Source organism: Drosophila nasuta, chromosome 3, assembly GCF_023558535.2.
Source record: "Drosophila nasuta strain 15112-1781.00 chromosome 3, ASM2355853v1, whole genome shotgun sequence".
In the NCBI taxonomy this organism is placed as follows: Eukaryota; Metazoa; Arthropoda; class Insecta; order Diptera; family Drosophilidae; genus Drosophila; species Drosophila nasuta.
This window is the reverse complement of record NC_083457.1, coordinates 24,015,446-24,036,949: the sequence shown is the minus strand read 5'-3', so window position 1 is coordinate 24,036,949 and position 21,504 is coordinate 24,015,446. Positions and strand designations below refer to the sequence as shown.

General features: G+C 42.3%; 4 protein-coding genes across 5 annotated transcripts; 2 read left to right on the top strand and 2 right to left on the bottom strand.

Moving 5' to 3' along the window:
* Positions 1 to 480: 480 nt before the first annotated feature.
* LOC132791533 (uncharacterized) lies at positions 481 to 4,775 on the bottom strand. Its single transcript, XM_060800495.1, has one exon. It carries the CDS (start codon positions 4,070 to 4,072, stop codon positions 1,409 to 1,411), a length of 2,664 nt encoding a protein of 887 aa, XP_060656478.1. The 5' UTR covers positions 4,073 to 4,775; the 3' UTR covers positions 481 to 1,408.
* Positions 4,776 to 12,433: 7,658 nt separating this feature from the next.
* Positions 12,434 to 12,902, top strand: LOC132788108 (uncharacterized). Its single transcript, XM_060795427.1, has 2 exons — positions 12,434 to 12,667; positions 12,726 to 12,902. Exons 1-2 carry the CDS (start codon positions 12,434 to 12,436, stop codon positions 12,900 to 12,902), a joined length of 411 nt encoding a protein of 136 aa, XP_060651410.1.
* A 1,042-nt stretch (positions 12,903 to 13,944) lies between these two features.
* Positions 13,945 to 16,185, bottom strand: LOC132791657 (stress-activated map kinase-interacting protein 1). Its single transcript, XM_060800675.1, has one exon. It carries the CDS (start codon positions 15,998 to 16,000, stop codon positions 14,171 to 14,173), a length of 1,830 nt encoding a protein of 609 aa, XP_060656658.1. The 5' UTR covers positions 16,001 to 16,185; the 3' UTR covers positions 13,945 to 14,170.
* A 667-nt stretch (positions 16,186 to 16,852) lies between these two features.
* LOC132792436 (zinc finger protein 239) lies at positions 16,853 to 18,235 on the top strand. 2 transcript variants are annotated; one of them, XM_060801814.1, is made up of 4 exons: positions 16,853 to 16,948; positions 17,008 to 17,118; positions 17,192 to 17,751; positions 17,814 to 18,235. In XM_060801814.1, the coding sequence occupies exons 2-4, from the start codon at positions 17,050 to 17,052 to the stop codon at positions 18,019 to 18,021; spliced, it is 837 nt and encodes a 278-aa protein (XP_060657797.1). In that variant the 5' UTR covers positions 16,853 to 16,948; positions 17,008 to 17,049; the 3' UTR covers positions 18,022 to 18,235. The 2 variants fall into 2 exon arrangements, with proteins under 2 accessions (XP_060657797.1, XP_060657798.1); XM_060801815.1 differs by having other exon boundaries at positions 16,930 to 16,948; positions 17,039 to 17,118.
* Positions 18,236 to 21,504: the final 3,269 nt, after the last annotated feature.

Sequence of the window (21,504 nt, the reverse complement as noted above, 5' to 3'; positions counted from 1 at the left end):
ACAAATTATTATTAAGCTCACAAATGCGCATTTGCGAATATCGATAATCAAACTTCAAATTGTTGCTTTCACATGGGGGTGTCTGTCGATTGTCTGTCCATGTATCTCCTCTATAAGCTAGCTGTATCTCAGCAAATCGAACTGTATCTTTCGTATTTTCGTATTTTTTATGTTGGCCTAGTTACCTTCGCCTCAAACGGTTCTCGAGTGCCGCGGCTTGAGCTGTGAATTTTGCTTTCAATTCGATGCTGGGATGAAGAGGGCGAGAGAGCAAGAGCGAGAGAGGGATACAAAAAGATATTGCGCAATCTTTCACATGGACCATGAGTTGGCGTAATTTGACAAATCTGAAATTCAACTTAGGGACAGCCTTGTGGTTGCCTCTTTTTTCAAGTTCAGCATCTTTTTGTTGTTGTGTTTTTTTTTTTTGCGAAAAAATAAATTGTTTAATAATATACACATACAATTTTCAAAAGTTATACAATAATATGTTTTTACAGTTAGCTATTAAGTATATATATTTTATATAATTTGATTGTTAACACATAAAATATAATTTATGCTGCGCACAAAAGAACAAAAAAAATTAAAAGCTAAAAATGAAAAATATTTTTATTCTCTCCTGTAATAAACCGTTTGCTGTTTCCTCAAAAGGACAACCAAGTTTCTTCATTCATTATTTAAAAATTTACTTACTTACTACAAAAAATTGCATCAAAAATAAAACAGAAAATAAAAACGAAAACGAAAAAATAAAATAATAAAAAACTTAGATCGATTGTGGAAGAGAATGTGGCATTTTTGCTGCTGTTCTCAAAAGAAGAAATGTAACTCGTTAATCTAAAAAACCTGAGTGTCTAATTAAGTTATTTTGATTTTCGCAATAATTATGCATTTAATTACGCTTCATTATGGCCACTTTAGGGTATGGCATAATATTAAAAAATGTTCTTAAACTTCTCTCAACAAAGCTGTCATCGATTGTGACGCGTTTTTCATGGCTTAAAACTAAAGTGATTATAAAGAATATAACAATTAAAGGAATCCTAACTAAGTAACTTCTTTTTCGCTGCCTGATTTGAAATCTCTTTTGAACTTTTTTGAGATTCCCATAATTTGGAGTCGGATTCACTGTTGACTTAAGCTATTTAGTGGCAGTGTTGTTGGTTAACTCAACTTCCAGATAGAAATGCCACATTCTCTTCTACCAATTCATTTAGTTCAACTTAAAATCTAATTAAAAATTCGTTACTTTTCATTAGTGTTCTTATACCTATAAGGGGGCGTGGGCATGGTTCTGGTTCGTGGTACTTGGACAGGTGGACAGCATCACAGTGTACAGCCATTGAATAATTTCACAAAAGAAAAACAAAGTTACCCACTAAAATTAGTTAACAATTCTCCTCCCCTAGTTGACCGGCGACACAGCCTGACCAAACTTCCTAGCTCTTTGTCCGAATCCCTTGCTGCCATCTGGACCCATCGGAGTGCGTACCAAACTCTCTGCAGCACGCTGGGCAAATGAGCCGGAACGGGAGCGTGGCGAACCGTCGAGGAAGCTGCCAGTACGTGAACGAGGTTGTCCATCGAAGTCGCTTCCCGGACCACCGCCATGCTTGTAGCTGCTGAGGAAGCTGCCGGTACGGGAGCGTGGCGAACCCTCGAACTCGGAGCCAAAGGAGTAACGACGATCGTAGCCCGAATCTGTGGAGATGCGACGTCCGCCAATGTACTGAGCATTATCGTAGGCAGCCAGCTTGCTGCTCATCTGCTGCTGGAAGTTGTTCGAGTAGCGTCTGGGCCACACCTGATAGCCACCGCCGCCTCCACCCACCAGCTGATCCGGCTCACGTTCACGCTCGACCACATTGAAGTCATTTGAGGGACGACGATAGAAGCCATTACCATCGCTGGCATTGGAGAAGCTGCGCTCGAACTGCATCGAGCCATTGGAGTAACGTCGCTCGCCCTGACCCGGACAGCTGCCATTGGAGCAGACCGAAGTCTTGCGGTATGCCTCCGACTGGCCAAAGTCTGAGACGCGTCTGGAGCAAGGACAGCTCTCGGAGCAGTTCGAGTCACGACGCTGTGGTGCTCCAGTCTCAGAGCAGTTGCTGGCACGACGCGACATCGACTCGGGCGCAAAGTTCTGCTCGGAGCAGTTGGACAGACGACGCTGCAAGCTGCTCACCGGATTAATAGGATTGTTGTTGTTGCTGCTGCCGTTGCTGCTGCTGTTGTTGTTGTTTGTGGGAGCGACGACAGCCGAGGGCGAGGCTAAAGGCTCGCCCAAGGCAGCAGCCGTGCTGGCCGAGATTGTGGACGTATTGCTGTAACGTCGCGGCGCATAGCCGAAAAAACCTGGCGATGGCGGCTGCTGCTGCTGATCCAGGCCAATGCTGCCACGTGGCTGATAGTGCTGATAGCCACCATGTCCATGGCCATGATAGTTGGGCAGCTGATGATGATGCGGCTGCTGCTGCTGCAAGTGTTGTTGCTGTTGATAGTAGCTCGGCTGGAAGTCCGAGTTGTTGCGCTTCAGCTTGAAGCGCAGATCGTGCATCGGCTCGTGGCTGGGCAAACCAGAGAAGCTGCCGCCACGCGTGCGTTCGCAGTTGGCCTCGTTGTAGTAGCGATAGTTCTCCACCATGCGAGCAACGGGTGCAGCCACCTGAATGACTGCCGCCTTCTTGCCCGTCTTCTTCTTGGGCGCCACCATCTCGTAGACCTGGAAAGGTCCCGCCAGATGGCGAGCATCGCGTGCCGAGGATGATTCCAGGTACTCGACGAGTGCGCATTCCTTCTGCTGTAACTCCGGGTACTTGTTCATGAACTGACGCACATCCACGGGTATGGCCATGCCCGGCTTGAGGATGCGTATCAAGGCAATCTCGCCACACTTGGAGAACAGATCCGAAACCTTCTCAATGCTGAGCTTGTCCAGAGGCAGATCGCAGGCCACAATCGTGCGCGATGGCATCGTCTCATCGAAGCTGGGCAACGGTTCGAGGCGTCGCACCTTGGTGCCCTGTTCGTTCAGCTCGATCTTGTGGGACTTACGACGCACTGCATCACCCACCACCTTCCATTCGCGTGTCAGTTGACGAACACGCTTGAAGCTGGACACGAGCTTGAGACTCACATAACCTTCCTTGTTGCGTCGCACATGCTTCAGCAGGAAGGCATCCTTGAGTATGCTCTCGTTGGAGAAGTAAAACTCGACAGCATCGGTGATCTCGGCAGCCAGCTCCTCACTTGGGACTAACGCTGGATCCAGCGTATCAATCTCGTTGGGCAACTCTGGCTGTGGTGACTGGTCGGGCGATGCTGCTGCCGGCTCCACTTTGGACTCCTCCTCGGCGGGCTTCTTTAGGCTAAGGAACGAGCGGTGCGGCCGACGTGTTTCCAGCACTGGGGAATTGGCTGGCGCCACAGCTGGTGGCGGAGAGGCATCCAAACTAAAGTTGGGATGTAGATAGATGTTATCCATCTGATGCTTGCGGAACTTCTCCAAATTGGCCTCGCTCAGCGGCACAGCTGGCGGCGACACCTGACGCTCGCTCTGCTCCGGCTCGTGCATGATGTGATTGTCGACGGCCAGCGGCTTGAGTTCGTCATCTTCTTCGGATTCCTCAGAGTCGCCGATGGACGAACCCATGCCCACATCCATGAGCTTGTCATCGCTGGGTGTGGACATTGGTGGCGGCGATAGAGGCGGTGCACTGGGACTCGAGGGCGCATCCTCAGATCCCGAACCGAACTGCGAGTCCAGCGATTCCATTTGATGGAGAAGAGCTTGAGCTGAGCGTTTGGCATGCAAACGCAGCAGCTTCGAGGGCAGTGACGAGGACAACGGCACCACAGCCTGTGAACTGCAGCATGGTTGCTCCTGCTCCTCTTCCAACTGCGACGCTGACTGTTCCACCAGTTGGGTCAGCGTAGGCGACGCTGGCTTCATTACGGGCACAGCGGTCAGTATGGGAGTTGCTGAGACGGGACTGACCACAAAGGTGTGACCCTGAGGCGCCTTCACCTCGTAGGAGTCGCAATCGCTTTTATCCTGATCGCACATGTTTCAAACTTTTCTTGGGCTGATGCTCTGAGCACTTTTTACGCTTGGCACTCCAGCAAAAGCTTAACTTCACAACTGTAGCTCAAATGTAGCAGTCGAGTATTGGTGAAGTTGTATCTGTAACTGTTTGTATCTGCAGCAAATGTATCTGTATCTGTATCTGTGTGTATGTTTGTAGTCGTGTATCTTAATCCGTTTGGCGCTGTGTCGTGATGATTTGCTGCTTTTTTTCGAATGCGTCTGGCGAATTTCACTTTCACTTTCAAGTTCAGCTACAGCTGCTGTCTGTGCACTTACATTTGGCACTCACTGTCTGCACTTACGGCTCTCGGCTTTGGGCGTTCATTGAACGTCAGCTGTTTGCTATTGTTGTTGCTGTGTTGTTGTTGTTGTTCGTTGCTCGTTGACTCTTGAGTTTGTTTTTGCGTAATTCTGCAGCCTGCGTTGAACGTGCTCGGAATTCTGTCGGAATATATATAGTATATATAGTATGTACTTTAGGGGAATGGGGGAGTGGGATCCGTTTCGATATCGGTTTCTGTTGTTGCTGCTGTGTTTTTATTTATTTTATTTGCTTGTTTTCTAGGCCGCGCTTGACACCGACACCATTTGATAGTCGTAAAAACGGCACCGCAACAATTGTTGTTGATAAATACACAAATTTTAAATTTACAATTTCGACTGCGTTTGCATTTGGGTATTTTTTTTTGGTTGACTTCTTTCTGTTTTCAATTTCAATTTCGATGTTTTTACGTTGCTTAAGTGTTTTGTTGTTATTATTCCGTTTGTTCAGTTGTTGCCCGTGCAAGTTTCCTAATTATTTCCGTTGTCTTTTGGAGCAGTTAGTTAGTTGTTTCGGCTCTTATGTTGTTGTTGCTCTAGTTGTTGTTGTTGTTGCTTTAGTTATTGCCACTTTTGTTTGTCCGTTTTGTTCGCGAGTTCATGCAACGCTGCAACGCGGAGATAGACTGAAATTGCAAATTGATTTGAGGTCGGTTAAATACCCTCTGCTTTCGTTTAATTTTTATTTTTTTCTTTTTATTTTTGTTTCGTTTTTACAGCGACTGCCGGCGGCAGCGACGTCGACAGCGGCAGCAGCAAACAGCGTTCAGCGTTATTGAGCGGTCCAAGTACGCACGAAACAGCCGATAACAACAACAGCAACCACACTGAGAGACAGCTGCGTCGACTGCGGCTGTGACAGCGACGCCAACGGCGACAACTTATTGGCAACAGCAGCACACGAAACTTGTTGCGTTGGCAACAACAACAGCAACAACAACAAAACAACAACAATTACAAGAGCAACATTCGCTCAATGCATTTGCCTGCTTGTTGTTGTAGTTGTTGTTGTTGCTCTTGCTTTTGAATTTTATATCTTATAAATTGTTCTGGCAAGATACAGATACAACTACAACTGCAGATACAGATACGCACACTGCGAGGTGCTTCCGATTTATTTATTTGCAAAATTTATTTTCTGTTTATTTCATTTGATTTTTGTTTCTTTCTTTATGCTGCTGCCGCAGCCGCTGCTGTTGCTGTTGCAGCTCGTTTGCATTGAGCAAGCAGCAAACGATCGCAAATTGCTCGCATTGCTCATACGCAATGTATGCCTTGCCGTCTCGCTGTCTCAGCGTCTCGCGTTTTTGAGTGTGTGTGAAAATTTGGAAAGTGCTTTTAGCCCCTTACAATATATGTATGTTATGTACATATATTTGTTGCAATTGCAATTGCAACGTTTGCTGGTGACCTTGTTGCAAGCAATTTGCCGTCAAACAAATTGCAGTCCAGCATGCTAAAATTTATCTATGGGGAAGCAGGAAGCAACAGTCAGCAGTCAGCAGGCAGGCAGCAAAACAAATGACAATTTGTTGAGGGTTAAGACAATGAGTAAACGCACTAATGGAGTAACAACGTGTTGTCTGTCGTCGACAGTTCCGTTTAGGAACTAGAGAGGAAGCTTTCTATAGTTGAAGTGTGCTAAAAATAGATAAGGTTTTTAATGCAAAAAAACTGGAAAAAATCTCACACTTTAATGTAATAATAATTAATTGAATAATGAATTTTAGAGTATAGTTAATATGTTTATCTAAAGAGGAAGTTATCTATAAATTAGAAAATGGATAAGGCTTAAAAAGAAAATAAAAATACAATATGGTATTTATCGAAATAGGAAGTGTTCCATAGTTTAAAATAATACTCAAAATAGATAAGACTTAAAAAGAGAAGACAAACTTAATACTCTTGAGGTTTACCAATGTATATTGTAGTACATATTTATATTCTGTTAGTTCTAGCTTCTTTTTTTGCTCAAACCAGTCGGCAGTTAAATCACTTTTACGATGTCAACTAGTTATGGCGAGGCACGTCGAACGTCAGTAGAGCAAAGCGAATCCATAGTTGCATTACGCCAATAAGCTGCAACGTTGACTCGTCTTTTGTTGCGCTGCATGCAATTTGCATTTGCATTGGCAAGTGTCAAGTTCAAGCTCAAGCTCAAGTGGGGCGCCTCGTTATTATGTCATGTTGCAAGCAATGCATGCAATATGCAATAACAATTGCATTTTAATCCCTTTAGTGGCATTTATGAAACGCTGTCGCTGCGTTGCATCACTTGCCATGCATCTTTCGGGCAAGTGCAACTGATAAATTTATACAATCAGCGAAATGTGTAACAAACATTTGCAATCCAATTAGATGGCAGTGCAGACAGTAGACAGATGACAGAACCTGTAGCTCAAGTGCTCGACGAAACGGGGCGTATACTTGATGTCATTTCGGCTGCTGTGCGATAAGGTCAACTGGCCATTAATTGGCAATTGACGACAGCCATTTGCGGGCCATTTGATTTCGAGTAGTCGCACACAATTTGATTTGCCAACAAGTAAATTATGATTTTTTGCCAAAACAGTGGAAATAACCAACAGCAAACAGCAACCAGCAACAGCAACCAGCAACAGCAACCACAATGGCCAAAAACTAACCTTGTAGTAAAAGACACACTAACACACAATACCAATAATGATAATAAGAAACCGCAAAACAAAAAGCAATTCAAGTATTTTTTGTCTTGCTTGAAAACAAAACAAATGATTTATTTAATAAATACAAAAACTTGAGAAGAAAACTTGAAAGAAATATAAATTATGATTTTTGTAATTTGTTTTTGCTTGTCGTTGAGGCAGCCTCCAAAAAAAATATTAAACAAAAAAAAGGGCGTGTCAATCAAATTGTACACAAATAGATTAATCTCCAATTTCGACTAGGAAGTTGGCAAATTATATTTCGTTGTTTTTGGGTAGGTCACAGCTACTTTAAGCCAGATTTCTGGCCTAGTCTATGGACGCAAAATTTCAATTGGGTCTAAAAGCCACTTTGGCTTTAAGTACATGTGGTTTGCTGCATTGTTGTTCATGTTGTGTGTGTTGTTCACGCACTTATTTGCTTTTATTTAACGTTTATTTACTTTTTGCACACACATTTGCAAAATGTTTTTTTGTCGCTGTTGTTGTTGTTGTCGATGCTTTGTGCCTACACTCTTTGCAGCTGGAGCTGAATGCGCCCAGGGTCATTTAGGCGATGTCGATCTGCTTATGATCAGTGCCTGAGCATTATAATTATTATTACTTGTATGTGTAGTATTTGTTGTTGTTGCTGTTACTGCTTTACACTCTAATTTGTTGTTTGTCCTTCTGTTGACATTTTGCACGCGTTGTGCTCCAAAATTTTTCGCTTGGGAATCAATCACTTGAGCCTACGCAAAACAAGTGATGCAAATCAAATCGAAGCGAATCGAATGTAAATCGTATGAAATCAATCGAGTTGAGGTAACTGCCAGTTTAGCAGTTTTTCGTATATAAATAAAATAAATATAAATATAATAAATAAATTAACATCAATTGTTGACGTTGGGGAATTTCCAACAAAATTGATATCATCATAATAATGATGACGAGAACTCTAACGAATTTTTGTACATTTTTCGAAAGGCAAACACAGAAATGCAATGTAATGCAGAGGACATCGAACCCTAAACGAGGCGCCTCAGTTTTTTTTTTGTTTGTTTTTTTGGGATCGGTTTATTGTGCAGCTGACACAGCAGCAAACAAGTTTTTGAGTGCAACACATTTTTGGGTTTCTTCAAAACACAAACAAATTTGTCAAAATAACTTGTTCAATTTGTATAACACTTTTCGAAGAACTTCGAAGTTCCCATAGAAAAAACCCATTTCTTAGGTATTTGTATTTGTCATTTAACTAAAAACTCTTTAAGCCTAATCCGCATTGAAAACAAACAGTTTTAAATATAATTTATAAAGTAGACGGAATCATCACATAATATATTATATATTATATCATATCACTACGTCTTTGCACGTCTCTACCTGTGTTATTCAAAACGTCGCGTGAATCAGACGCGGCTCATTAGATTGCATGACAGTAAACGACATGAGGCAATGCTTAGGCCCAATAACAACAATATAAAACTGGCTAATGCAATCACGACAGCACCCAAAAACAAAACAACAAGAAACGCAAATAAAATAAATACAACAGAGAAAAAAAATGACGCTGTTCACCTCAAGTTCAATGTTAAAAGCCTGGAAACATGGAAGCACAGTTATTATGCTTGTGGCAACTGGCAACAGTTGCCGTTTATAGCGATTCTAGCCAATAATTGGCAATGGCTTAAACGGTTTTCACTTTGCAATTGGCAACGCTTTTGATTTAAAGCCATGCTTAATCAAGCATTAAGCAGCTCTTTAGGCTTACGCTGATTTATGCTGATTAAATCGACAGGCGTTCCACGTTCCACGTTCCCGAGTTGCGTGTTGCAAGTAGATCGAGCAGAGAAACTAGGTCATGAGAACAGCGGGTGAAGAGAGTGAATGTTGCATCATCCAGAACCTTTTTACCTGGCTGCGAAGTGGCAAACAGGTTGAGATTGCCGGCTCGGCTAGCAGCCAAGGGCGTTGCAACCTTGGATGTGAACGCCTTTTGTCTGGGGCCACAAGTTGCAATCACCACCTGCATTAAGCTCCGACTAAGCTGCTGGTGGCATCCACTTGAACCGGTTGCCGGTTTTCGATTTCGTTATCGTTTTCATTTTCGTTGCAGTTTTCAGTATTCAGAATTCAGTTGGCAAGTTGCAAGTGCCTCTTGATGGTGGATGGATGCAGCGACAAACGAGCCCAAGTTTCGGCACTTCATTAATGAAGCTCAGACAACGTTGGCGTCGCCTCGTTGCAACCTTGACAGACCCAGAGAGCAGCACAATTTATTGTATTGTAATCAGAAAGCGCGGTCTGGACAGGAAGCCGCTGCCTCTGGCACTGGCAATGTCGACTAGCGATTGATCTGAGCGTATGGAACAGGTTGTCTGCGTCTCTCTTGCTCTCGCTCTATCTCTTCCTTTTTTGGGTTGGCTGACTCCAGTTGACCTCCACAATTGGCGTTACATATTTTGTGGTTTTGTGTTCATATTTTATTTATTTTTGAACGCATGCTTTTAATTAAAAATTCGCCGTTCAATTATGTTGAAAAATTGCAAGTGCAACGCCTGCAATGCGAGCTGCTCTTTCTCCTCTCTGTTGGCTGCTGCTGCCTTTCGACAGCGACAGAATTGGGTTACAACTCATACGTAAATGTCAGGCGGCAGTATAGTACAGAGAACAGCCCATAAAACACGCTTTAGGCCTATGTAGAACTGGGCCCGGCCAACAGCAAAAAAAAATAAAGAACACAAAAAAATTGTTGTGCAATTAAAATCACATTTTGGGCCCGCAAACGTTTTGTGAATGGCTTACACAGAGACTGACTGACTCCGACTGAGACTTCGACTGCGACTTCGACTGCGACTTCGACTGGGACTGGCCACACTTTGGTGTTTGGTGCGTGCTGAGCCAAAATTAATGCAAACGCACTGACAGTGCCAAGTCCGGGTCTCTGTGTGTGGGTTGGTCTTGGTATGTGCAAAATGTTATGGCCATAATGAAAGACATGGCAATAATGTAAAGCACATTTCAGGCACTTTCGGCTTTTCGTGCGCCTTTAAATAAAAGTGTTACCAAATTGCGTAACAGCCAAAGCCAAGCAAATGGAACATGTCAACCAGTGCTGCCCATTAGTCTAACGCACACGCTTCGTAAGTGCTGCCCATTTGCAAGATTTTATGACAAATTATCTGATCAACATGTTTCTTTTTTTCGGTTAAGTAAATTATAAGATCGTAACCGTGCAATTAACTTAAATTGATTATTGTATAATTGTTGCATGCTGTTTGAAAATTAGCATAAACTACAGTTAAAAACCCCATTTAATTGTTTTTATTAAAAGAGTAATTTAATTATACTTTTAAATAACTCTATTCTCATTAAACAATTGTTTATGCAGCTTGTTGAACGTTGCAATTAAGCGATTAAAATTCCAGTTGCACGCGATAATGAAATTGCTGGAAATGTTTGACAGAGTGCAAACAAAAATGCAATAATTAAGTTAGTTCAAAAGTTTTCTAGAAAAACATAAAGAATTGTTAAGTTCGCAGAGTTCTTTTTATTTTTGGCTTCTTTGAATAGTTGCGTCTATTCACATCGGATCAGATTTCTATTGTCCGGTTGCATGACACATGCAACTGGTGTCTAGTTTGCTGCTGTTGCTGGCATCGTGATTAATCTGCATATGTGCAATATAGTAGAACTCTGAGCGGCCTTCAAAAATCGCGACATTAAATTATGCGCCTAGGCCTATTATTTTATGCAATTGATCAATTGACAACGGGCCGCTCACTTTTTACAATGCGCAACACTGTTGCTGCAGCTTGTGCCTGTTGCTGCTGCTATTCTGGTTGTTGTTGCAGTTGCTGCTGCTGCAGTGAAAATCCGCTCACAATGCGTGCCAAGTTTGCCGTCGATTCTCTCCCAGCCCCCACTCCTCGAGCAAACCCGCATCCCAAAACGCAAGCAACTTTCATACGTGAACTTTTCATAGCTGTTGTTGTTGCTGTAGTTTTAGTAGCTGTTGTTGTTATTGTCTGTCATTCATTTTCAATGTCAAGGTTGGCATTTGTGTGTATTTTTAATTAATTTATATAGCATTTATTGACTTTCAATTAGCTTTATGCGACAATGTTTCGTCTGCTGCAACTGCAACTAACAACTCACATCCTTGTAGCCTACACAAACTAATTATGCCAAACGTATATAGTCTTTCTATAAACATACATATGTGTGTGGGTCTGCTCTTTAGCAAATGAGCTGATAGTAGCTGTGCTTACTTACAAGTCGCTCGCCCAAGTGAAATTCTAAATGTTCTACTAAAGCGAACACAAATTTAGTTCATTAACAGCAAACAAATAAAAATACAATATAAGCAATGCACACACATAATATTGAAGGCAATTTGTCGGCGTTCGCATTGCACTTGCCGATAATAAATTCAATTCGCAATGAGCAAATACAGAGATCAAGAAAATGCGAAAGAAACCAACAAAAAAAAAAAAGAGACAACAAATATCATTGAGCTTGCAACACAATTTGACAAATTGCATGCGATATTCAAATTGGGGTTTTGTACCCTGTAGATAACACTGATAACGGGTATATTCATTTGACACCTTGCAGCTAAACAATACAAAGATCAAACGGTATTTTAAAGTTGAGTATTTACAAAAGCTCTTGGAGGTGGAGTTGCAAGCCGTCAAGGCTATGTGTGATACGCATATATCATGAGATTGGGCCAGCCATAAATATGCCATATAAAGTTCCCATTTATCATTTACAGAAATTGTTTAAAAATACGACAAATGGAGTAAGCTTATTGTGCTTGAATGTACGAATATCTATTAACCATTTGTACACCTATTTAACTGGAACTGATTATTATTACCATAATCAGCAGAAAGTATTTAATGGAATTTTAACTTGTTGTGCATTTAGCTAATTGTTGTAGTGCTCTTCTAACCATGGCCAAAAGCTGTCGTATTACATTTTTAGGGTTATTGCTGCTTGCTTCCTGGTCTTCGTTAAATTCTGCTCGTGTAAGTCTTGTCCTAATCAGGGTCAGCAATCCCTATTAGTTTAAAAATAAAAACATATAAATTTTAAGATTTTATTAATTCGCTTATTATTTAAATTTTTATCAAACATATGGAAAATGGGAACTAAATAAACAGAATATATGTATATACTATTAATATACATATTATATTATTATTGCGACTGTCTTACCCTTTGGATAGATTATCTAATAGTTTGTTTTTAACATTAGCGAAGCCGTTACAAGATTCAGTGGCACAGCTTCGACTGCGATATCCATTGGCCTGTCTATAAGAACTTGAGCTGTCGTATTGGCCCTGAAGATATGGAAAGAATATCTTCGGATATGGAGTTTATCGAACCCATTAACCTGATGTGGTGCAAGTACAAGCTTCTCGTGCAACGTCCTACGCAAAAAACCGAAATGGTGTTATTCGAAGGATCTTTCGATGTTTGTCAATATCTACGGGATAGACGCATGTCAAATAAATTGGCTCAAAGTGTTTTTCAAAACATGGCTAGAGACAGTAATATGCCAAAGGAGTGTCCTTTCCATGAGGTATTTGTAGTTAAACATCGAAAATGATTTCTTTTAATTGATTATGAATGTTTTCAAGGGTCCGCTTTATTTCCACAATGTCTACGCATTGGATAATTTACCTGCTTTTCTGCCCGAAATGGACTTTACCATGAACATTACGTTCTTCGAGCCCAATACAACAAATGAGTCGCATATTAAGCTTAAGGGAAGCCTTCTAGAGTCTAATAGAGCACGCTATAAAATATGGCCATGAATTTGTGAAAATATATAGAAAAAAGCAAAAACAAAAACAAACCAATTTCATTCGATATTGATCATTGTGATTCATTTTGGATTTGTTTAGTTTTGACTTTATATAGTCACGCCAGACAACAGCATCATCCACATGTTCATGATCATCATCATCGCCATCGTCGTCATCATCATGAACACCATCATTAGCACTGCTGACCTCAAATGTCAACTGTTGTTAGTGAATTTGCAATTGTTTTTTTCGTTTCGCTGACGACCTTGGCCTTAGAACAACAGCAAATCGACGAAAACAATCGTTTCACGAAATGTATAATTTATATCTTATTGCTCTATTCACATAGATCTGTCATACTTCTAACGGCACTTGGTTAAACAGCTGCTTAAAGGCGTTTAAGCAGCCGCCCCATAGGTACGCCCCATTCACCAGCTTTGCTTGCTGACATTGCAAAACTATAAATAAAATACAAAACAAACTTATAAGTATACTAGCTAGCAATAAACAATAACAATAACAAAATAGCCGTTAGCAGCACGTTAGGCCCGACCCCGTCTGGGGGTCTGTTAGATTAATTGCACAATGATTACAGACAATTGCAATGTCAACGAGCCGCACAAAACGGAAATACTTACAAAACGCTAATCGCGCGCAAAACGCCTGCAAACCGCTTCAAAGTCGCGAGTCAGCCGCCCCCGATTGAAGCTGCTAATGCGGAAGTAGCTCAACAAATGATCGCTACTACGCAAGCGTATGCGAGCGAAAGAGAGATAGACATCGTGACACGAGTACGCTCGCGATACTCAGCAGAACTTTTAGTCACGAAGAGAGTGAGAGCGACCTTCTACGTGTAAACGTATTGGTGATGTGTGAAATGATCACTTCTCTTTGCATGCCTCGGTCATGCTTTGCATGTTCGGCTGGGTAGTGAAGTGAACCCGGCGAGCGAAGGCGCCAGATTCAGTGTCACGATGACGATTGTTTGCTGCTGTCATTACACAATTTCTAGTAATAAAGTATTAAATAGTTGCTGATAGCGAGCCGCTTGTCTTTTAACATAATTGTGAACTTTGATGCTATTTATTTTTGCACTTCGGATTGGTTTTAGTTACTTAAGTGTTTCAATAAATACTTATGGGCTAGCAAAAACATGTGTAACACACGCTTCTTTAGGTTAGCAAACTAAAATACAACTTCAACTGTGTGTGTGGCCAGCATTGGAGAAGCAAGGAGGCAGCGCGAGGCGCAACCTGGCCAGCCATAGGAACAAAATACTACAATTTTAGCTGCCGCTTCGCCTGCTGTTTCTCCTGTTTGCGCACACGCTGGTGCAGGAACTCGCGTCGTATGTCGCTGGAGCGCATCTCAAGGATGCAGTTGAGTTTGTTGCGTATCTGCTCCGCCGTATGCACATCCGTATCGAAGTCATAGTGCTTGAACCGTATGTTCGACATGCTGCTAACTTGGCCAAAGGGCGAGTGTGAGCTGTGCGACGGATAGTGCCCGGGACTACCGGGCGAATGGGCAATGCCCATGGTGTTGTTGCCCGCATTGAGCGATGTAATGCTGGCGCTCATCGGTGCCGACGTGCAGCTGGAAGACATGCCGCTCGAAGAGTTTGATTTCAACCAAATGCGCAGCAGCGCTTTCAATTGTCGTTGCTCCACAATCTCACAATGTGCCACCAAATCGATGGGTGTCGACACGGGCTTCCTTTGTGCCCAGAACTTAGCGTTTTTATGCTGATCGATCTCGATGCGTTCTCCGGACACGCTCAGCGTCACGTCGCATTTGAAGAAGCGCTTGTCAATGATGCTAAGACGATAAGTGCGATGCATGGGCGCCTCCAGCATATCATTGTGGTTCAACAGACGCTTCTCATACTCTTTGACATGATCCTGGGGACTGTCTCCGCCATCACCTGTTCCAGCAGTACCATCTGTCACATCGCCATTGAGATTGATGTTCTCCAGGGCACGCGCTGCCGCGACAGCAGCCTTGTCGTCCATGGATGTGATGGATTTAGTGCCTTGCTGGTAATCGATGCGGGTAACGGGCGCCAGTGGACGACGCTCAGCCAGCGTCAGATGTGAGAAGCCAAATTTGGAGCAGGGCTCACGATTGTCTAGGGGCGGAAAATCATCCATGTCATCGTTGTCTTCCGTCATATATAATGCGTAGTGCTGCACAGACTTGAGCTGCACTGCATCTGGATACTGTAGGGTAGTTTTGTAGCAAACGAGGCCGATCACCTCGATGATCTTGGCCGTGGAAAGCACACATATTTTGAGCGGATAATTGCGTTCCGGCTCGGGCAGCATATTGACATATACATTGATGCGCTTTGTAGGCATGCCCACCTGGGCGGTGCCGTCAAAGCGCGCATATTGAATGAATCGATTTTGTGTTTGCTTGGGACTCTTGGCAAGCTGCTCGCTCAACTTGCTCTTTACCCCCTCATCGGAAAGGTCATCTTCGCTGGTTTTCTCTGCTTTCGTCGCTGTTGCAGTTGCTGTAGATGTTGAGGGTTTCTCCGCAGGACGCACGTTAACTGGCTTTCTCATAAAGAAATCCTGGCGATCAGGAGGTAACACTTCCTCGTTGTAGTTTACACTTTTGATGCGAGCCGCCTTACGCTTTGCAATGTCCAGTTTTTCCAGTTTCTGCGCCGTATTTGAACGAAATCGATGAGCGCCTACCTCGGGGTACATTTGTATATCGAACGAATGCGTCGACATATCCAAGTCCTCATCATCGCTTAGATCCAGGCCTGGATAGCAATAGAAGTCCACTTCTTGCAATGGCGGATCCGCAATCCTAGGCGGGATCATATGTTGGAGAGGCGCCGAGCGTTGCGAGGATTGTGTGGCAGTGTCTGGGGTTTTGGGCACCGAGTTGCGTTGCTGCTGTGTCGCCTGGGGTGGACGGTGACCGCTGCGTCTGTGGGCATCCATAGTAGTTGTGGCAGTTTGAAATCTCCTCAGGTAATGCTTCGGCATATCGTCACTCAGCATTACCGTCTCGCAGATGCCCGTATCATCCGTGGATATGAACGAGTTGCGTATGTGCGAGAGCAGCCAGTGCTGGTTGGAATAGGTAGCCATTGCACTTGGTACGTCTCTAACTCACAAAACAAATAAAATTCTTAGTTATCTCCGCATTTGTGTGCAAGGAGCTGTAGCTACAGTGTGACCGCAAGTTATATTCTTCATAACGACTTATTACATCGAAATATATACCAAACAATACCATTTCCGCAACAAAATCTCTCTTGTTGTCTTCAAACATTTATCGATACATTCCCAAAGCGCGGTACAATTCGAAACGCCTCCATAAATCGTCTACGAATTCTTGAATATAGTTTGCAAAATAAGCAAAGTTACAATAAACTATTATTATTATGATATTTTACCACGGTATTTAAATGTTTTGTCAAGATTTGTTGATTATATATGAACGTTGTTTAGCTGATAGGAGTTTGTTGTTCTTTTTTAAATTAAAGTATTGTTAATGTTTACAAATATTTTTGAATTATATTGATATAATTTATAAGTCAATATAGATATTTTTTACATGCTGACGTTAAGAACAGTTGCTTGTTAATACAGAAATTTACAAATTTCTGATATTTTACAAGCAAATTGACAGTCCAATGTATTACAAACAAATTCGCGAAGAACATTCGATTATTTTTTTTATTTGTGCCAATGTGTGCGCAGTGTGACCTTTTATCATGTTGCAAAAGCATGTGGTATATTTTTAAATCCCCAAACTGGTTTATTGAAAGTAAAACATTAGTTGCAATATTTAAATGGTTTATGTCATCAATATTATCAATCAATAATAGAAACCAATTATTTTAGAAATGATAAAGTTGTTAAAGGTCCCATCACCAAAAGGAGTGTAACCAAACTTCTTATTGCGGAAGTGGTATATTTCGAATACTTGTAATATGGTATATTTTGAAATCCAAATGTGGTTACACTGATTACTAGTACCATATGACTTTTCCAAGAGACGCGAAAATTACATAGAGAATTAGGCAATTCAATGTAAGTTTTTACCATTTACACGACTTGCAAAGGTGTTTATTATATTTACAATACTTCAGTGTACATAATCGCTTCGTATCGATGTTGTAGCAGCGCCCAAAATGGCGGGCATCCCGGGTGAATTCGATGAGACGGTGGTCAATCAGTTTAGCTGCAAGCGTTGCGACCGCGTAAGTTTCACTCACCAAATTGAATTCAATATTGGTATGGTCGTACTCACATGTGTATATTTGTAACCCACAGACGTTCAAAAGTAAACGCGACCAAACGTTGCACCGTCAGGAGGTGCACAACCACAACAAAACTACCTATGAGTGCAAGTTGTGCTCCAAGAGTTTCTGCAACAGCGGCAACCTGGATCGCCATATGAAGGTGCACAACGATGTGCGACCATTTGTTTGTAACTTATGCTCCAAGGCCTTTGCACAGGCGGTTAATCTGCAGCGACACTATGCCGTGCACAGTGGCGAGCGTCCATATCAATGCAACTTTTGCAACAAATCCTTCACGCAGCAGAGCAACATGAAGCGCCACAAAATGACACACACCGGCGAAAAACCGTTCCGATGCCAGAGATGTGGCCGCTACTTCTCACAGTTGGTCAACCTGAAGAAGCACAAGTTGGGGCATCTAAATGCCAAGCCTTATCAATGCAACTACTGTGAGAAGGGTTTCACTCAGCTCTCCAACTTCAAACGACATCTGCAGTCGCATATCAAGGAAGGCGTCGACGTGGATGTACCCGGTGCAATACAAGCAGCTACGGCCATGGCGAGGGAGCGTCTAGAGGCAGAGCAGAAACCGTATGTTAATGAGAACCTAACGTCGCTTGGCTACAATGTTAATATCATCCTATTTATTGCAGAAGTTTCTTTGAGTGCATGGTCTGTCGTGCCATTTTCGAAACGTTTGGCGACTATGAGAAGCATGAAGTCAAATGCCATGAAGACCATGAACGGGCCCAGATAGAGGCTAATCAAATACCGCATATGCATACGGACGATTACTTGCCCATGAAGTTTTCGGTGCCTGATCTGGATACGCACGAGATAATTATTGAGACTACACATTAGAGCCACCCAACACATCCATAAATACATACGCCCACGATCACATACTAAAATCTACATCCACTACAATCGAGAGTAATCATTTATGAACGCTGCTGCATCTGCATGAACTTGTTGATGTACAAGTCCTTGAGCTACATACATACGTCGTGCAATATGCAGCAACTACATATTTCTTCTTCTATATACTATAAATAAATGCAACACATTAAAAGCGCTTGTAACACATTTACGGAAAGCTGTATCAACAAAGTTGCTAATTGTGTAATATAAGCGAATTTTGCAATGCACAATTGCATTGTAAGCAGTAAAAGAGAAACGAAAACGAATCGAAACTTTTTTGTCATGCATGACCATGTGTTAGAATTTATTGCCTGTGAAGATTTGGGAATTTAACTACTCATTTATTATGTCATTTTATGGCTATATGATTTTCGCACGTCATAAATGCCAAATTGCAAAGTTGTTCGTGCGCAAGTTTTAAGACTTGGGCGTGCAAATTGTCCATTTAATGGGCATTTCCTTCAAGCTGTAAAATCGTTGAATGCTGCATATAGTAAATCCTCAGGATGTCAGGAGGTCCCCTGTTTACCTTAACTATGACATTTCAATGGATTGACTAAGCGATAACAAATCATTCAACAAATCGTTTTATACTTTTAACTCGGGTCGAGTGATTTAAAAAGGGAAAACAGCTGCCCTGAAGGTACATAAGTATTTACGCTCTGAAAGTTAATTAACAGCAGGTTCTCAAATTGCTTTTGGAAAAGGAATAACATAAAAATAATTTATCAAGATGCAATCTTTATTACTCATGCTTGTCAGTGGGAAACCGACTGAGCGCAGCTCCTGTACGATTTTCTCGCAAGTTTGTTTTTTTTGCTGCGCTTGGCAGCCAGTAAATCAAACTATTTGCTCAGCATGGAAGAAGCGGTGACAATGCTGCTCCTTCGGTGGCATAATACATATTTCACTTGGCCCTCGCCGTCGTCATCGTAGTCGCCTTCGTTTTTTGTTTGTCGCCTACGCTTCGTGTGTGCGTTCAATTGGCATTCACTTGCTTAAATAGCCGCCTTAATGTCCGGCTAGACAAATGGAGAACATTAATTATAACAGGCCGTGACATTCGTTATAAATTTATTATGAAAATGGCTCTGGTCAGTTTGGTCCAACGACGCGTCTAACAGCCACCATCTCACGCTTAGCTTTAGTTGTGCCTCTAGTATCAATTTCAATTTCAGTTTTAGTCGAGAGCAAAAATCTCGTAAGTGAAGCGTAAATAACTGCAGCTTTTGTGTTTTAAATCCGGCTGAAATCAATAGGAGTAGCACCCAGTTATGACTTTCAGTCAACAGCAGAGTTTGGTTGATGGAGCTTTTTGTGTGCGTATGTTTTTTCTTTTACAATACAAATATTTGCACAGCGAGATTGTGTGGCAATAACAACGCAGTGCCTAGCAAAAAGAATGATAGTGAAGGAGGGGGAAGTGGGGCCAACTGCCAATGCTCGTAATCAAAATGAAATGCACAAATATTTAGAGCAGCACAACACCCAGCTGACTGACGTCACGGATAATGCGTTCTCTCTTCTCTCTTTCTTTCCCTTTTTGCATGCGCTGCTCTTAATTAACACTGCACGCCCAGCGCAAACAAAATGGCGGCATCCAATTTTATAACCGCAGCGTCCAAAAGTATGCAACACCTTTTTTACACCCTGTGATTAAGCGCAAGGTTTAGCTTGAGGGATTTATTAATAAAGTGCTCTCAGTTTACGATGCAATAAGTTCTTCAGCAGTCATTACGAACGAAAATATTTGTATTTGCCAAGTGCAAATTATATTCTATTCCCCGTTTTGCATTTTCCCCCATTTGGCATAAGAGAAAAGAATACGAAGCTTTGAGCCATTGCAGCTGTTAAGCTAAAAGGGTATTTTCTTACGCAGACAGTCTGGCAATTGCAATGAATTTTTATTTATTTTTTTCTTGTGTGTGTCTCTGACTTTAGCTACAGTGGAAAACTGGCTGCATTTAATGCTGTTCGCCTGCTGTGTACGTCGTGATATCGATATGCTATTTCCTGTTTAATTCCCAGTTTGAAATCCCATTTCATTTCCACGATTGACATTCTGTGGAAAAGTTCTCGCTCACGCGCGCACCCAGCCTAAATTGATTTGGCAAATGTTCTGTCATCATCATTATCAGCTAGCTGGAAAAGTGGCAATGTCATTTTGTAAAGTAGAACCACAAAGTGTGAGCACGCAACACCACCGCAGGGGACACGCCACGCAACAAAGAAGCGAGGCAGCAATGACAGTGGAGCAGTAGAAACTAGAGATATAGAAGAAGCAGGAGCAGCTGTCGGTGCTGCTGTCATCGTTTTGGTGTTAGTGGTCGCACATTATGGCCACCTAGTGGCTGCCAATGACAGCAGCACCAGCAGCAGCAGCATCAGCAGCATGTGAGCAGCTTCAGCATCAGTAAAAGCAATTCACATGTCGAGTGTACATTTGCTAGGGTCAAATGCAGTTGCCGTTACAGCAGCAGTTACAACTGTGGTTGCACTTTAATTTGCCATCAGTGCAACGGCAAATTGGCTTAGCCGTAACGTAATTGAGTTTTACGTTGCTCAATGGGTTAACCAATGGGAAAAATTTACGGCGGTAGTGCGAGGTAGCTTTTATAAGGTAGCACAATCGGAGTGAATGTCAAACTGGCATCCGCAGGCGAATTTAATAAATAATAATTACACATACGCAGCGTAGAACGAGTGTCAACGTTAAACAAACACGTATAAAAACAACTGTAATGCAATTGAATTTTATGGTTTATGGCAAAGCGAGGGGACGACAATGTCAAACGCAGCAACAGCAAATAAAAGCCAACAGTGTAATCAAATGTAAATATTATATCATTTGCATACGATTGTCGAAACTGCAGGCAGTGAAAGGCAATGAGAGCGAGAGTAAATAAATAAACAGATTTTAGTCGCATTTAGTCACATTTCTATGTTCCATGGATGTGTTTGTGTATATCCGTATTTGTCTGCCATATAAGCCAAATGAAGTCATTGCCATTTTGGCATATAAACATTTCTATCTCTGGCTTTGTTTTGTATTTTTGGCATGCCAGTCACAGCGGATGTTGTGTCTCTGAACGTGACACAGCCGTGCGGCAGCTCCCCCGAAATATCTATGAAGGCCTACCCCAAGCCCAAGCACACACACGCACACTAGATGGGGCGTTGTGGGAGTTGGAGTGGACTGGAGTGGAGTTGAGCATATGCAGATGGCTATTAAACACGCAAGTCGCTTAAACTAACGTCGCGTTGCGTCGCGTCGCCTTCTAGACGAGCTAACTAAACAGCAGCGAGTCAGGTTAATTTCGAAAATGGGCCCAAAGACAGTCAGAAACATTTGTTGTTGTTCATGGCTTAACATGAGCTGACAGTTTTCCCTCTTTGTCTCTCTGTATCCCAGATGAGTGTCAA

Excerpts from the sequence above, each read along its gene's own strand:
- LOC132791533 (XM_060800495.1), bottom strand. The coding sequence starts at position 4,072 with ATGTGCGATCAGGATAAAAGCGATTGCGACTCCTACGAGGTGAAGGCG.
- LOC132788108 (XM_060795427.1), top strand. The coding sequence starts at position 12,434 with ATGGAAAGAATATCTTCGGATATGGAGTTTATCGAACCCATTAACCTG. Across the intron at positions 12,668-12,725 it reads AGGAGTGTCCTTTCCATGAG|GGTCCGCTTTATTTCCACAA; the intron begins GTATTTGTAGTT and ends AATGTTTTCAAG.
- LOC132791657 (XM_060800675.1), bottom strand. The coding sequence starts at position 16,000 with ATGGCTACCTATTCCAACCAGCACTGGCTGCTCTCGCACATACGCAAC.
- LOC132792436 (XM_060801814.1), top strand. The coding sequence starts at position 17,050 with ATGGCGGGCATCCCGGGTGAATTCGATGAGACGGTGGTCAATCAGTTT. Across the intron at positions 17,119-17,191 it reads GCTGCAAGCGTTGCGACCGC|ACGTTCAAAAGTAAACGCGA; the intron begins GTAAGTTTCACT and ends TGTAACCCACAG. Across the intron at positions 17,752-17,813 it reads CTAGAGGCAGAGCAGAAACC|AAGTTTCTTTGAGTGCATGG; the intron begins GTATGTTAATGA and ends TATTTATTGCAG.